The sequence below is a fragment of the Giraffa tippelskirchi genome, chromosome 8, assembly GCF_054371585.1.
Source record: "Giraffa tippelskirchi isolate mGirTip1 chromosome 8, T2T-mGirTip1v1.2.pri, whole genome shotgun sequence".
Classification (NCBI taxonomy): domain Eukaryota; kingdom Metazoa; phylum Chordata; class Mammalia; order Artiodactyla; family Giraffidae; genus Giraffa; species Giraffa tippelskirchi.
Genome location: NC_137282.1, coordinates 160,024,702 through 160,039,142, shown reverse-complemented (window position 1 = coordinate 160,039,142; position 14,441 = coordinate 160,024,702). Strand labels below are relative to the sequence as shown.

Sequence of the window (14,441 nt, the reverse complement as noted above, 5' to 3'; positions counted from 1 at the left end):
AAACAGCATGTGAACCCTGGTTTCCCCTTCCATAGGAACTAAAAATATGAGGATTGTCGGGCCATCATTTAAAAAAAATAAAAACTTAGTAAATGCTCATCTTCACTAATCCTGATTTTAGTATTTTCTTCACCCTTTTCCTCACAGCTCCCTCCTCTCCATTTTGTTTTTAGAGTTCATTAGCCATAAACCACAGGCCCTTTTACTTATTTATCTTAAATGTAAAAATGTCTGGCATGAGCAGATGTGAGGCTTCCGCTGACGTGGAGGGCCCTCCTGTGTTGGGAGGAAGCCGGTGTCTGTGTGGCATGCTGGCACACACAGTCCCCCTGGCTGGCACTGGGCGTGTGTCCTGTGTGATGGGTGGGCACAGACTGCCGTCCTGCCTGCCTTCTGACGCCAGGCGGGACCGCGGGGTGAGCCGGGGCCCTGCGCTCTCACCCGCCGTCTCCTCTCTCTTCCAGAGACTCAGACCTGTTTCTGCTGGGCACGCGCGCCGTGTGGGCCTCGGAGGCGGGCTGGCTGGAGTTCGACATCACGGCCACCAGCAACCTGTGGGTCCTGACCCCACAGCACAACATGGGGCTGCAGCTGAGCGTGGTCACGCGCGATGGTGAGTTCACCGACGCGGGCCTTCGCCTCCTTGGAGGCAGGTGTGGGCAGCTGTGGTCCCCAGGCGGGGTCCCCGCTCCAGGACGGCCGCGTTTCACCACCTCCCGGAGCCTTGGTGGACAAGCAGAGCCCTACCTTGGGGGCCTCCTGGCAAGGACTCGGGGACGGTTAGATGGTCCAGGAGCCAACGGAGGGGCGCCTCAGAGAGGGGCTGGAAGGGGCTGCTGAGTTAAAGAGGAATGCCGGGGCGAGGTCTAGGTGCTGATGTTGAGTAGGTTTGTGGGGGCCCTTTCCGCACCCCCTCCTGCAGCGTCAGAGCTTGGCAGGTCCCAGTCCCCTTGGGCCGGACCCAGTCAGCTCGTGGAGTCACCTTCCTGGGTGGGAGACATAAGATCAGAGAGATGGGCGTGAACGGAAGATAGCAGGGGAACTGGGGGTCCTGCCACCCCTTGCCTGCCTCCTGGGACCTGGGCAGGAAGGGGCAAGGCTCAGGGTACCCCGTGTCTCCCCTCACGTGGGCTCCTCCTCTCTGAGGGCACCCGGGGGGCTCGGGTGTGCCGCTGCGGGTGGACGCCAGGCTTTGGCGCCATCCCAGAGGTGTACTTCGGTATTTGCCTTGCAGGGCTCAGCATCAGCCCCGGGGCTGCGGGCCTGGTGGGCAGGGATGGCCCCTACGACAAGCAGCCCTTCATGGTGGCCTTCTTCAAGGCCAGTGAGGTCCATGTGCGCAACGCCAGGTCGGCCACCGGGCGGCGCCGGCAGCAGGCCCGGAACCGCTCCACCCCAGCCCAGGACGTGTCGCGGGCCTCCAGCGCCTCAGGTGGGTCAGGCGACGCCGTCTTTCCAGGACACCTGTGGGCCCCGGGGGCGTCCGTGAGGACATAGGACCTGCGGAGGGTTGCAGACACTGCCCAACTTCTGCAGGCCCACGCGAAGCTGTAGGTGCCCTGGATTATCTGGATGGGCCCCTAGGCCATCAGAGGGGAGCCCTTGTGACCCCAAGATCTTCTACAGGTTGAGACAGCCTCAGTGTCTGTTGTTCCAGAAAAGCGTCCTTCTGTCTGGGCAGATTTCTCCCAGCTCTTCTTCATTCCCATGAAGATCCTGGGAATGACTACATTTTCTCCAAATTGCATTATGCCTGGGAAATGGTGATGTACAGACTTCATGCATTTGTAGAAGGTGGGCCCGTGTTTGTCTGTGCTCTTGTCTGGGAGCGATGGCAACTCAGTTCCGGCAGCCCTCTCTGGAGGGTTTCATTGGTTTTCATTCAACTGGGAAGTTCAGGGTTCTGCCTTGAGATGTGGTGAGACCCACGGACTCAGTGGATAGTAGGAATCCCTTTTTTTGTGTTCCTTTGTTGGTGGCGTTCTCAGAAAGCCTGTCTTGACATGTGGTGCTCAGGAAGGCAACCTCAGCTTCAGGACGAGAGCGCCTCTTTTGTGGTAGCTTCAGCAGACAGCTGGTCTTGGGTTGGTGCTCAGCCCTGGCGCTAGGGGGTAGGGTGCCCCTGGGTGGGGTGCCCCCCCTGCCGGAGTGTCGGTTCCGCCGTCCTGCAGACAGGCTCCCTCCCATGCAGAGCCTCAGCGGGAGATGCAGAAGTCCAGTCTTCAGAACAGGACAGAGGGCGTGCAGGCGCTGATATCCAGCACAGAGCTGGTCAGTGTTGAGTTCAAAACAAGGTGCGTCTTGCTCTAAAGTGGGTGCTTGCGGGTTCTGGGTTTCCTTTCCCTTTAAATAGCCCAGAAATCAGGCACGAAGTTGGGGATTCACTGTGGGATTTGTAGCCAGAGGTCTTGCTTTCCTCATAACTGCTCTGTGATTTTGAGTGTGCGCGTGTGTCAGTCGTGTCCGACTCTTGGCGACCCTATGGACCGTAGCCCGCCGGGCTCCTCTGTCTGTGGGATTCTCCAGGCGAGAACCCTGGAGTGTGTTGCCCTGCCCCCCCTCCTCCAGGGGCATCTTCCGACCCAGGGGCTGAACCTGCATCTCTCTCGTTTCCCGCATTGGCAGGTGGGTTCTTTACCACTAATACCATCTGGGAGGCCCTGCTCTGTGACTCAGGACGAACCTAATCCAGTTCGGCTTCAGTTTACCCAGCTTAATTCTCGGTGGCTTTGCTGGGATTGAAGGAGAAGCATTGATCTGGCCCAAAGGTGAGCTGCCTCCAGCCATAGGAAGTTCTTAGCAGGTATGTCAGGCTCCTTGGAAGGAGTGTAAAATATGTCAGGAAGAGGCATTAACTCTTCCAGGTGACTTTAAAACAGTGTCATCTTCCGCGGCTGGGAAGAGTTCGTGGAACTTTCCAAAGCACTCAGCCTTCCTGGGGGAAGCAGTGTCTTCATTCTGGATTCTGACTCAGCCGTTTCTGTTACCAGTAACTTGGATGTAGAACCAGAAGGTGCACCACCCAGCGTGATGTGACATTTTGCCACTTGTCCTCCTGGTATTTCTTGGAAGCATCGCCCCGCATGGGTGTTCCTGTGTTTACCACTGGAAACAGTCAGGGCTAGGGTTTAAAGGAAAAGAAGTGATGACTTTCCTGTGTGCGCTTTGGAGGAAGCCTTCTGAACGGCAATCATCCCAGGCTGCTCCTCGGGGCATGGTGGTACAGCCCGCCAATGGTGTCCGTTCATCAGTGAGCTGCGGTCAGTTTGGTGCTGGGACCTCAGACATGAAGGCAGCTCTTGGGATGCTGATTGCTTTTTTTAAATGAAAATTTCACTTGATTTATTCCACCTCCCCTCCCCCGCCAGTACAAACAAAATTTCTTTTCTAATTGAGAAAACATGTCATCTCTGATTTGGGTTTCCGCGGTATCACTGAATTATCCTCTTCCAACTCCCTTGCAGCATTTTGTTTCCAGTTTGATGAGTTTAAATTAAATATGAATATTAAAGGTGGACTGATTTGTAAGAAGAGGCAAGGATATCTGCCTTTTCTGGGTCTTCCCACCCCCCACCTCCCAACCCTGTACTCTGGAATGGGCTTTGTTCTTTTCAGGGGTAAGAAGGCAGAGTTCCTAACAAACACCTCTGCCCTCACAAAAGGGGGTTTAAAGGCCCAGACCCCCTTACTCTGGAGAGTCCTCCCTCCCCCCACTATCTTCAAAGACCCTTCAGATGGTCCAATCAGTAATCCGGGTTAGACCCACTGAAGTATTGCTTTACTTCTTTTTTTTTTTAAATATGTATTTCTTTATTTTTTGGCTAAGTCAGGTCTTAGTTGCAGCATGCAGGATCTTCGTTGCGGCTCATGGGCTTAGGTGTCCATCCAGGGATCAAACCTGAGCCCCCTACATTATTGCAAAGAGGTTTCTTAACCACTGGACTGCCAAGGAAGTCCCCTGCTTTATCTCTTTGGTTCTTTCCTCCTTACTTATTCTTGCCGTTAGTGGGGACGGATGTGCAGAGGCAGTTGCTCTTGGAGAAAGGATTTCTAGAAGATAACGATCTGCTACCCAGGGGGATGGACCAGCCGGTTCGTGTTTTCTTTCTGGGCTGTTGTGGGGCCCCATGTGTCTGGGTCTTCATGAACTTGGTAGGTGCTGCTGAGACAAATAGCTCTGGTCGCGTGTGACTGTGTGAGTCCAGGCAGGACTTCTCCTTGGGTCTTTCTGGAGGTTGAAGGAAGAGAGTGTTGGCCTCTGCTGCCTCCTAACATTTCTCCACTGAAACAACCAGCAGAAGTAGCCCACCAGACACTGTCCTGCTGCTGGGCAGAGGGGTGCGCATTAGTCCTCCAGCTGCCTGTCCTCCAGGTGAAACGTGGCAGGGAAATATGCGTCTGTGTTTGCAACGGAGCTGCCAGTGCTGGAGACAGCAGGACCAGTCCTCAACAAGAGAAAGGCCGAGCCCGTCTGCCTCTTCCCCCCACCCTCCAAAATCTCCTCTCACATCTCTCTTTGGCCTTCTAGTGGACTCTCCAAACACACGCACCAAAACAGTGGGTTTGGACCCAAGTCTCCCAGGGTGGGTGTCTTCCCCTCTGTTTGCTCTGAGCGGATGACGGGTGTTAGCTGTGCTGCACTCCTCCAGGGGGCTTGCGTATCGTTTGGACCATGTGACTCATCGTTCCGACACGTTTTACTAGTCCTGGTGCAAGCCCGCTGGGGATTCTAGTGGCTCAGCCACTGACCCTCTGGTGCCCGCCCTGTCCACGGTTCCCAGAGCTCTCGTTAAATGGCCTCATTCTACCTGCTGCCACGCACCTTCCTTCACAGTATCTTTCTCTCGGGGTCCATGACTTTGTCTCAGGGAACTGACGCCTGACCGAACAAATGGCCATGAGGGAGGGATCCGTGTGGCAATTCTAGATTCTGTTCTAGCTCATTTTTCAAGATCTTTCTAAGACATTTTTGGGGCAGAGGTAGTTAATGCGATTTCAGTTCAGCTGGTGAGTCTGAAGTTTTCTGCCATGTCTACCAGCTGGCTGCCAACACCACGAGTGAGACCTGCTCTATGTTTTGGCAGATGAATAGTTCTGACACATTTTCTGCCACTTGGAACTATTATGTCAAATTGGATTAGCTAACTTTGGGTCCCCTTCATCCTTGATGTTCATGGTGCCATCACTCAGCCCTACTGACTGTCATGAACCAGTAACTTCCCAAGACCCTCTCCGAAATGAGCTCTTCATTGATTCAGATGCTACCTGTGAGCATCTCTTCAATTCTCCTTCTCTTTTTCCAACTGACCCAAACGTATCTTTAGGGGTCCTGGGAGAAAAGGTGGCTCTGGTACATGTAAATATACTGCTGACCTTCTTGTTGCTAGTTCATACCTTCTAACTCTTGAACTTTCCAATTGGGACCATTCAGTATGCTTCCAGCTGAAGAAAAGTAAGTAGAACTCATCACTTGCAAAGCAGCTATGCGGGTACTTTATTATAACTTTCACATCTTTTGCTGTAGATTTCAGGGAATTTCAGCCCGCAGACTACGGGCTCTTCCCCTCACAGATCAGTGTTTGCTCAGCCTTTTAGTTCTTGGCGGGTGTCCCCTCTAGTTCTTTGCTTGCTTCCATGGGTGGACGTGCCAGAGGTGAGTGGGCTCATCCACTACGGACACGCGATGCTTGGGCAGAATGGACGTGGGTCAGGGCTGTGACGTAGCTGTTTAGAGTTCTTCAAAGGCATTGAGCGACCCTGGTGGCTCAGACAGTAAAGAATCTGCCTGCCAATGCAGGAGGCATGGGTTCAATCCCTGGGTCAGGAAGATTCCCCTGGAGAAGGGCATGGCAACCCACTCCAGTATTCTTGCCTGGAAAATTCCATGGACAGAAGAGCCTGGCGGGCTACAGTCCACAGGGTTTGCAAAGAGATGGACACAGCTAAGCGACTAACCTTTTAAAAGGCATTGGGGATCTTGTCATTTTGACCTTAAATTCAAATTTTAGGGCTCGTAGCTTGGTCCCCAGATGTCTTGGTCAAGAGGTAGAAGCTTGTCCAGGGTTTTTAAAATGAAACCAGAACTTAATTCTCCACAGCTGTGGAGGAGAAGTGTGGCATGAGTGATTGGAAAGATAGAATTGTTCCAAACTCCATATTCATAATACTTGACTCTCTTCTGCCATTAAGTCCCTTTAGGGTAAAAGTTGCCAAGGAGTGAAGCTGACTAGAACTTGACCTTCTCCTCCATCCCTGGGGTTCACCCCTTATGAATGTGCTATTGGCCAGTAGGCTGAATAACAAAAGGCATAAACAGATGCTGCCAGATACTCAAATAATCCTTTGAGTACTGCCGTCTCCCAGGAGGGCACTGGAGGCCGGGTCCCTCTAGGTAGGGGCTGGGGACAGAGGTACGTGGAGCAGGGAGTCTCAGGGCTCAACCTTTAAGGGACGTCTCTGTCGTCCAGATCCTTAGCTCCCTAGTCTCTTATTCATCAAGACAAAGGCTGAGAAGAGATCAGAGCCCCAATTAAATGGAGCCGTGTGAGATCTTGAAATCCTGCAGCCACAAACGAGTGGGGTGGGACTTCACCATTGACCCTCGTGCTCACCATCCCGCTGTAAACAAAATCGAGACCCTGAAAATCAAGCTGCCCTCTCCCCGCCACCCTGCCCCAAACACTTTATGAGATTATTGACACCAGAAATCCTGCAGCGTCATGGCACAGGAGCTGGGCTTCCTCCGGCAGGCCTCGGAAGCCGCGTGGATCGTGGGGTACGCGGGGGCCAGAGCCTCCTCTGGGAGAAGCTGGCGGGTCCGGCAGAGGTGGGACAAGAGCGGCCAGACCACTGCAGACGGAGGTGCCGGGGAACAGCTGCTCTCTGTCCCTGACCTTGTCATTTGAGGCTGGAAGGGAAATGAGAGCAGGGAATTGTTGCCTCTAAAAAACAAGTTTCCTCTGGGAGGACCAGCCAGAGCTCGGAGAAACTGGGTTGTGTGGACAGCATGCTCTGTGCGCCTGCTGTTCTAGTGTTTTCCTGGCCGAGCGTGGGGCCTGCAGCTGGCGTGGCCTGGGCTGGGGGAGGGGGCAGGATCAGCCCCCCACAGCCCGGTGTGGGGAGGCGTCTGCAGAAGGCCTGGCTCCTCCCCCAGGCCCTGGTTTCTTAGGCCGCCCTGCCTCTGTCCTCTCTGTGTTTCTCTCTCTTCCTTTTGGGACTGGAAAGGCGGCAGGCGCGCTGCCGGGACCCCTGGGCTTGGGCTGGGCCAGGGCCGCCCAGACTCAGATGCTGCCACCTCCCCAGGGGCTGTGCAGCCCTGCCTGGGGTGTGATGAGGGCCCTGCCCTGCTCGTCCAGGGCACCCCCACCCTCGCTCTCCTGAGCATCTCCCAGCCTTTGGCCCCAGGGAAGAAAGAGCCAGAACAGGGGTGGGATCGTGGGTCAGCCGGAGCGGAGTGTTGGCCGGGAGCCCTTGCCCACGTCATCTCGGTGGTTCCACCCGGCAAGACGAGAGGAACTTCCCCGCCTGCATCCTGACACCAGCTGGGGGTCCTCCGGTCCGGTTCTGCCCTGACCTCGCTGCCTGGGGTGGGCACAGGTGCCATGAGGTCAGGGGCTCCGCCCACTTCCGATGCCCCCGCTGGTCTGTGTACTGGGGGATTCAGGGCTTCCCGCAGTGCCCCTTCCCCGGTCTGATGATACTCTGGAGCAACTCCTGGGCCTCGTGGGAGCGCTGCACTCAGGATTCCAGTCGGATTATAAGGGACGTGGGGGAGAAACAGCCCCCCCACCTCACCCCCCCCCCAGGAAGAGAGGCCTGGGACACGGAGCTCCCCGCCCCCTCCTCAGGGATCTGGCAGGTCGCACTCTCCACACGCGGACGTGCCTGCCCACCCAGGGGCTCCCCCGAGCCCCGTGTCCAGAGCTGTCACATGGGGCTCAGGACTTGACCTCCATCTCCACCAACCCCCCCCCTTCCCCGGAGGTCAGGCTGGCCTGAGTTCCCAGCTGTGATCACGTGGTGGTCTTTCTGGGGAGCAGCCCCCATCCTGAGCTCTCTGGGGACCCACGAGGAGCTGGAGTGATCATGCAGGAAATTCCACGGTTTGGGTCACTTTTCACGTGTCCTCACACTCATTCCACCACGACTGCTCTCACCCCTTCCCCCTCCGCCTGGTAACTGTCCCTTCTCTGACCTCCCGGTGGGGTTTCTCTCCAGCCCCTCGAGCACAGCGTCCAGATTCTGTTTTGTGCTGGGGTGACCTGGGCATGTCATGCATCACCCCTGCTGGTTTCCAGGTCGCTGGAGGACAGAAGCCTTGTCTGACGGGGTTGCTCGCTTCTTGGGGGCCCCTCAGGGAGGGCACGCCACATAGAAGCGGCCCCGTCAGCCCTCGGTGAGCCAGGGTTAGATGAGAAACCAGCAGGCTTGCGGGGCCTGACTCCAGAGAGCGCTGCTGTCCTGGGGTGGCTTAGCGCGGGCTGGGGGACACTGACCCGGTCACAGGGCCGGACAGCAGTGTCCCCCCACTCCTGGCCAGGCCTGGCTCCGGGCCGCCCCCTTCAGGAGGCCTTCTTGGCCCCCCCGAGCTGTCCTCACAGCCCCTGAGCAGCTTCAGGACGGTCCCCGTTAGAATCAGAACCTGCCGGCGCGTTTGTGTTGAACGTGAATCGTGTCCTCCCGAGTCAGGGCTCTGGGGCATCTTGGTCCAATAGGGGATCACGACACACCCGTTGCTGAAAGGCGTCCAGTCAGGTCAGCGCGGGCGTGTTGTGACGGGAGCCGGTGTGCCTGGCAGCAGCCCCAGGATAGAGGGGAGACAGCGTGTCAGATGCCCAAGCGGCTGGCAACCTGCAGAGCTCTGGGTGCCCCAGGCCGCGGGTAGCTAAGGGTCTCGCTAAGGGTCCGGGTGAGGCTGTGAAGGAAGGAATGAGTGAGTTACGGGGGGTGCCTTCTGATCCCCAGCAGACTACAACAGCAGCGAGCTGAAAACGGCCTGCAGGAAGCACGAGCTCTACGTGAGCTTCCAGGACCTGGGGTGGCAGGTGAGTGCTCCTGACTGTCTCGGGGTCTCCTCTCACCCTGAAGGCGGCGGCCGTCGTCAGAGACCTTGCACTTCGGGGTCGGGAAGGTTCCTCCTGAGAAGGTACTTAGGAGCCTTTCAGATGCCCAGGTGTTGGAGGGGAGGGGGCGACGGACAGCCCCCCCACCCCGCCTCCCTGCACGTCTCCAGGGAGCCCCAGGTTCAGGGCCAGCCCAGAGCTCTTCCCTCGTTCTCTCACAGCCCCCGAGGCCTGTGTTGCTTTGGGCATTTCAACAGTGTGCAGTGTGTTTCGAGAAAGGGCTGGAAAAACTGATCTGATGGTTACCCACTCACCCAGACTGGAAGGGCACCCGTGTGCTGCCTCCTTCCTGAGCCCCTGCTCAAGCAAATTCTAGGTGCTCTGTGACTGGAGATGGTTCCCGTGTGCGGGTGGCATTATGGGGACAGGGGTACCCCAGACTCCAGGGGGCACCTTCGGTCCAGGTTCCTGAAGCCAACCACCTGTGGGCCTCCAGGCAGGCCGGGGGCAGGTGGAGCCCAGCGGAGGGAACCAGGGCTCCGGAGCCGGACTCGGCAGGTCTGCACCTTGCTCTGCCCGTCACATTCCTTGACCCTGTGTCTGTCTCCCTGGCCGCCCCGCGTGAACGAGGCCTTCTCACGGGGTTCCTGAGCGCCCAGGGGGTGCGGGGCGTGTGCGCTGACCCCTTGTTGCTTCCTTTTGCGTTCGGTTAAGGACTGGATCATTGCCCCCAAGGGCTACGCTGCCAACTACTGTGACGGAGAATGTTCGTTCCCTCTCAACGCGCACATGAACGCGACCAACCATGCCATCGTGCAGACCCTGGTGAGCGCTGGCGGGCTCCAGGCGACGGGGGGCGGGTAGGGTCAGCCGGGACCGGGGACCATCCCTAACGCCGCCCCCTCCTCTGGTCTCTGCCACAGGTTCACCTCATGAACCCCGAGTACGTCCCCAAACCGTGCTGTGCGCCCACAAAACTGAATGCCATCTCAGTGCTCTACTTCGACGACAACTCCAACGTCATCCTGAAAAAGTACAGGAACATGGTTGTACGGGCCTGTGGGTGCCACTGACTCTAGGTGAGTGGCCGGGGCCGCCGCGCACACCGCCTGGACTCCTGGATTACGTCTGCCTTAAGCAGCCCACAGCGGCCCCCAGGACGCGGGAGGAGACCCCGACGCCGCCTTGGGCTGGCGGCGGCCTTTCCGCCAGACGCAGGTCTGAAGGGACCCCGTCCGCCTCTTGCTCACACCGTGACCATTGTGTAGCCCCGTTGTGTAGCCGTCGGGCTATAGGGAGCTGCGCGCAAGCGTCTGTAGCGTGAGGTCTGGGGACTGCAGAAACAAACCTTGGAAGGGTTCCCCTCTGCACCCTCCCCAAACCCACCAAAATCAGTCACTGCTTTAGATCCAAGCTCCTTGTGGTTTGAGAGAGTAAATAGGAAAAATCATCTTGAAGTAAAAGTCTTCTTTGGCTCAAACGTCAGCCGGCTCGGTAGTTTCTCAAAGGCAGAGTTCGCAGATCCCGGGAAGGGTCGGACACTCCTTGGTTCAGACCTCGCCCGGGAATGCGGGTCTCAGCTGGGCGGCCTGCAAGTGCCTTATGTCTCAGTCTTGCTGTCATGTGGGGGGGGGGGGGGGCGTTTTGTTGGTGTGAGAAGACACACTTATCTCAGTTAAACTCCATCATGTACCCCTCTCCTCGCCCCAGCATTTGCTGTTTTCTGTGCTAGGACCAAAAGCAGAGATAAGAGTGACCCCCTCTTTGAGGGGGAGGCATCATGGAGGAGAAGCCTTTTTAAAGCCATCGTTTAACCGAGCGACCCGTCTGCACCCCTTCCCGTGGGGAATGGCTCTCTGAAAAGCTCGTTTACGTCAGGACCATCACCTCTATGTCGGTAACGCAGTTCCTTGATGGGATAGCGTCCCACGTCAAGGGGTTAGACCAGTAGACGCGATGGGCTGATGACTTCTAAGTCATCCAGACTTAGGAAGGGGTTAGGACAGGCGTGTGGGTTGGGAACCGAAATCATGGTTGTCTCCTGTCGAAAATGAGACTCAGATCAAATATGAGAATTTTTTAAGATGTCTTTTTCACGATCATGTACTAGGAAACCAATTTCATACTAAACTGATTAAATAATACATTTATGATCTATATCTGCACTTACAGCTTTTTTTGTAAATAGAAACTATAATTTATTGTCTATTTTATATGTTTTGCTGTAACATTAACATTTAAGACCAGACTTTTTTTTTTTTTAAAGAGTTTATTTAGAAAGTATCATAGTGTAAACAAATTGTACCACTTTGATTTTCTTTTTAAAACAAGACTCATAATGCAAAGCTGAAGCCACTCATGAGGACTGTGCTTCTCTAGAAAGTTGGTTTTTTTTTTTTAAAAAAGAACATCTGTGAACCATACACGATTAATAAAGATTTCCTTTAAGGCAGAAGCTGGCCGGGGTCCTGCTGTTCTCGTCTGCCGCAGGCAGTGGACCGGGTCCTGTTTCTCAGGTTCTTACCACCGGGCACTCTGCTAAGCGGCCACGTCGCCTGAGCAAGGGCGGTGGGGTGTAAGGGTGTTTTCCCGAGGACTAACTGATGGTGAAGGACGTACAGGTACATACCGTAAGAGAGCTTATGGCGGCGGATTTCCAAGGGTGACAGTAAAAAGGCTTCATACCCAGGATGGCGTGAATCAGGACACCAGGGACGTGGCCGACTGCAGCCCCAACGCAGCCCTGCCTTCCTTGGTCTGGAGCTCGAGTCGATCCCCTCTGCGCACAGGAGACGGGCGACCTCCTGGAAGGCAGACCGAACACAGGGCATCCGCCGCGACCTGCTGCTGCTTCCGGTCTGGGCTCCACTGTGGGGCCGTGGGGTGTCCCCAGGCCCTGACACCCGACCTGGGAGAGTTCGTGCAGCCCTCCTGCCCCCTCCTGAGGGGCAGAGACAATCAGAACCTTCCTAGGAACTCATAGAAAGGTCAGGACGAGCCACGTGGAACCTCCTACGTCCAGTTTCCACGAGAGACATCGAAGCCTGACGTTCACGTGGACTCTGGCTTCACATTCCCTAATGAAATCTTGCAGGAGAGACGGAAGTATTCCTTGAACAGTAATAAGCAATCGGTCAAGTGTCAACACCCAAACAAGGCTATGGCAGCGGCACTGGCTTACTCAGGCACGTGTCAGGGGTACCACGGCTTTCACGGCGGCTCACCACCCTCCGTGAGAGGCACCCGCAGAGACAGGAACTCCAGGAGGGGCTGGAAAAGTGGCTCTTCCACAGGCATCGGGGGCGTGTGTGTGAAATCTGCTCCAAGTTGTGGACCAGCCACCTTATGAACAAGTCATGTGATCAAAGCAACTCAACAGGGCCACAAGGCAAGGCCACCTTGCTAGGACTCGTGGGCCCTTTGAAAACCACGCTTTGGATGATGCTGTCACCAGAATCACTCGGAAGCCAAAAGTAGTCTGGCAGTTGGGTTTTCCTCGACTCTATTTTAGTCTCAAAGGAAACCATTTCGATTTCGCCAAGAGCAAGTTAAAGGGGAATGGATGGTAGGTCGCCACCAAAAATATTTAGTTTGCAAAGGGATCGTGAGTTACACATTTACTTAGAGAAACTTGAGAATCTGTAGGGTGTGTTGGCTTAAAAACACACACGGAGAAGATAGCACGAGTTTAGTACATTCGGATCTCTGAGTCACCGCTGCCGGGGAGCGGCCGAGGGACAGGGGCCCAGCGGGGGCCGGCATCCAGCCGGGTTCACAGCTCGTCCTTCGCCTGACGCAGGACGAAGCGGTGCAAGGAATCCAGGTCGCGGCCCCCACTGTGCTCGCTGACCTGTTCTCCTCCACGGAAAAGCAGCAGTGTGGGATAGCCTCGTACCTTAAAAAAAGAAAAGAAAAGCTTAAAAAACAGCCTGAATTACGCACAAAGGAAAATCAGAAAAGATCCTTGAGTTGTGCCCAAGGAAGTCTACAGTTAGTTAGATTTTCAGAGCGCAGACCCTCAGAAAGCTACCCAAGGCTGCAGAAAGCAGAGCCTTGGGGCTTTTTCACTTTCAAACCAAAAAGGAACACTTTCAAGATTAGCATCAAGAAGCGACTTCATGCTGAACTGGCATCCTGGACTTTCATGTGCACATGGTGGGGGAGCTGCTGCGGCTGGTGCGGGCCTGAGACTCTGCACTCCTGACGAGCTCCTGGGTGACGTGCAGCTGCCGAGGCCACACCGGGGAGAAGCGAGTGCCTCACGGACACACACCTGTCCGCTACGGCTCACCTCTTTTCTCTTGAAAACACAGACACACCGTCTTCTAGTCAGCAGATGACGTTTGTGCTATTATCTCTTCTAATAAACTCCAGAGACCTCAGAAGTAAAACACTTCTGAGAAAATGACACAAGTTGAAAAACAGAACAGGCTATTTGATGGTGCTAATAACTTGGAAAGAAGGCAACAGTTGTATGAAGCCACATGCCTAGCCTGCTGGTGCAGCCCTCCCAGCGGGGAAGTATAGGATCAAACACCTGTATGGAGCGCTGCCTCCTGTTTGAAAAGCAAGCTCCTCAGGTGTTTATGAGGAAGGCGACGCGCCCGCTGCCTGTTCAGCCAGCCAGAATGGTCCTGCAGGTAGTGTCCTGCCCGCCAGCTCTGAGTCTCAGCTACCGCCAGCCTCCCGCCAGGTGGGAAAGCCTAACCCCACCCACCACCATGGCATCGTGGGCACGCACTCACAGAGGAAAGCCTTTCTTTTGGGAGAGCAGCTCTTTTGCTTTTCAAACAAGAAAGGAAAAAACCTCAAGACTCTCAAAAGGACACAAACACTGCTGAGAGGAGGAGGGCAGCGTGAGGGACCTTGGTTGAGGCCACACCACCCCATCACAGCCCCCCTGGGAACCCCCCACCCCGGTTCTGTCCCCAGGAGGCTCCGGCCACTCGGACCCACCGAGTGCTTGCTGCAGAGGTTCCGTTCGGCAGTGCAGTCCACCTCGGCGATGGTGACCTCCGCCAAGCCGGGGAATTCCTTCTTGGAGAGCTCCTCCCAGGTCGGGGCCAGGTCCTTACAGTGCCCGCACCTGGGGACAGAACACGACGCTGCCGCTGAGGCCCTGGGTCCGCGCGCCCCCGCGCCGCTGCCCGGACTGCTTCCTGGGCACGCGTTTATAAACGTCAGCCTCTCCTGCCGGCACATCGGTGTTCCTTCCTCCTCCCCCGAATCCAAACCCGGACAGACACAACATGGTCTGAGGACAATGTGGAGCTCTGAAACCTTCTCTGCGGTAAACTGCAGGCTCCCTGGTTTATGAGTGTACCATGAGCAGGAGATGAACGTGAAACGAGACACTTTTTAAAAAAACAATCACTTGAA

The 14,441-nt window shown here is 55.8% G+C and overlaps 2 protein-coding genes across 7 annotated transcripts in view; one reads left to right on the top strand and one right to left on the bottom strand.

Moving 5' to 3' along the window:
- Positions 1-14,441, top strand: part of BMP6 (bone morphogenetic protein 6) — a 162,164-nt gene that overhangs the window by 128,453 nt on the left and 19,270 nt on the right. For 2 of the 5 annotated variants that reach the window (XM_081523666.1, XM_081523665.1), the window contains 5 exons: positions 465-613; positions 1,235-1,432; positions 8,968-9,044; positions 9,777-9,887; positions 9,986-11,517. In XM_081523666.1, the coding sequence (XP_081379792.1) occupies positions 465-613; positions 1,235-1,432; positions 8,968-9,044; positions 9,777-9,887; positions 9,986-10,135 (685 nt within the window). In that variant the 3' untranslated portion in view covers positions 10,136-11,517. Of the gene's footprint in view, positions 1-464; positions 614-1,234; positions 1,433-8,964; positions 9,045-9,776; positions 9,888-9,985; positions 11,518-14,441 lie in introns of those variants that run through there. The other 3 variants (XM_081523664.1, XM_081523663.1, XM_081523667.1) reach the window with 3 other exon arrangements.
- TXNDC5 (thioredoxin domain containing 5) overlaps positions 11,312-14,441 on the bottom strand; it is an 86,869-nt gene continuing 83,739 nt past the window's right edge. For both annotated transcript variants that reach the window (XM_081523669.1, XM_081523668.1), the window contains exons 9-10: positions 14,019-14,148; positions 11,312-12,957 (exon numbers count right to left, since the gene is read on the bottom strand). In XM_081523669.1, the coding sequence (XP_081379795.1) occupies positions 12,835-12,957; positions 14,019-14,148 (253 nt within the window). In that variant the 3' untranslated portion in view covers positions 11,312-12,834. The remainder of the gene's footprint in view (positions 12,958-14,018; positions 14,149-14,441) is intronic.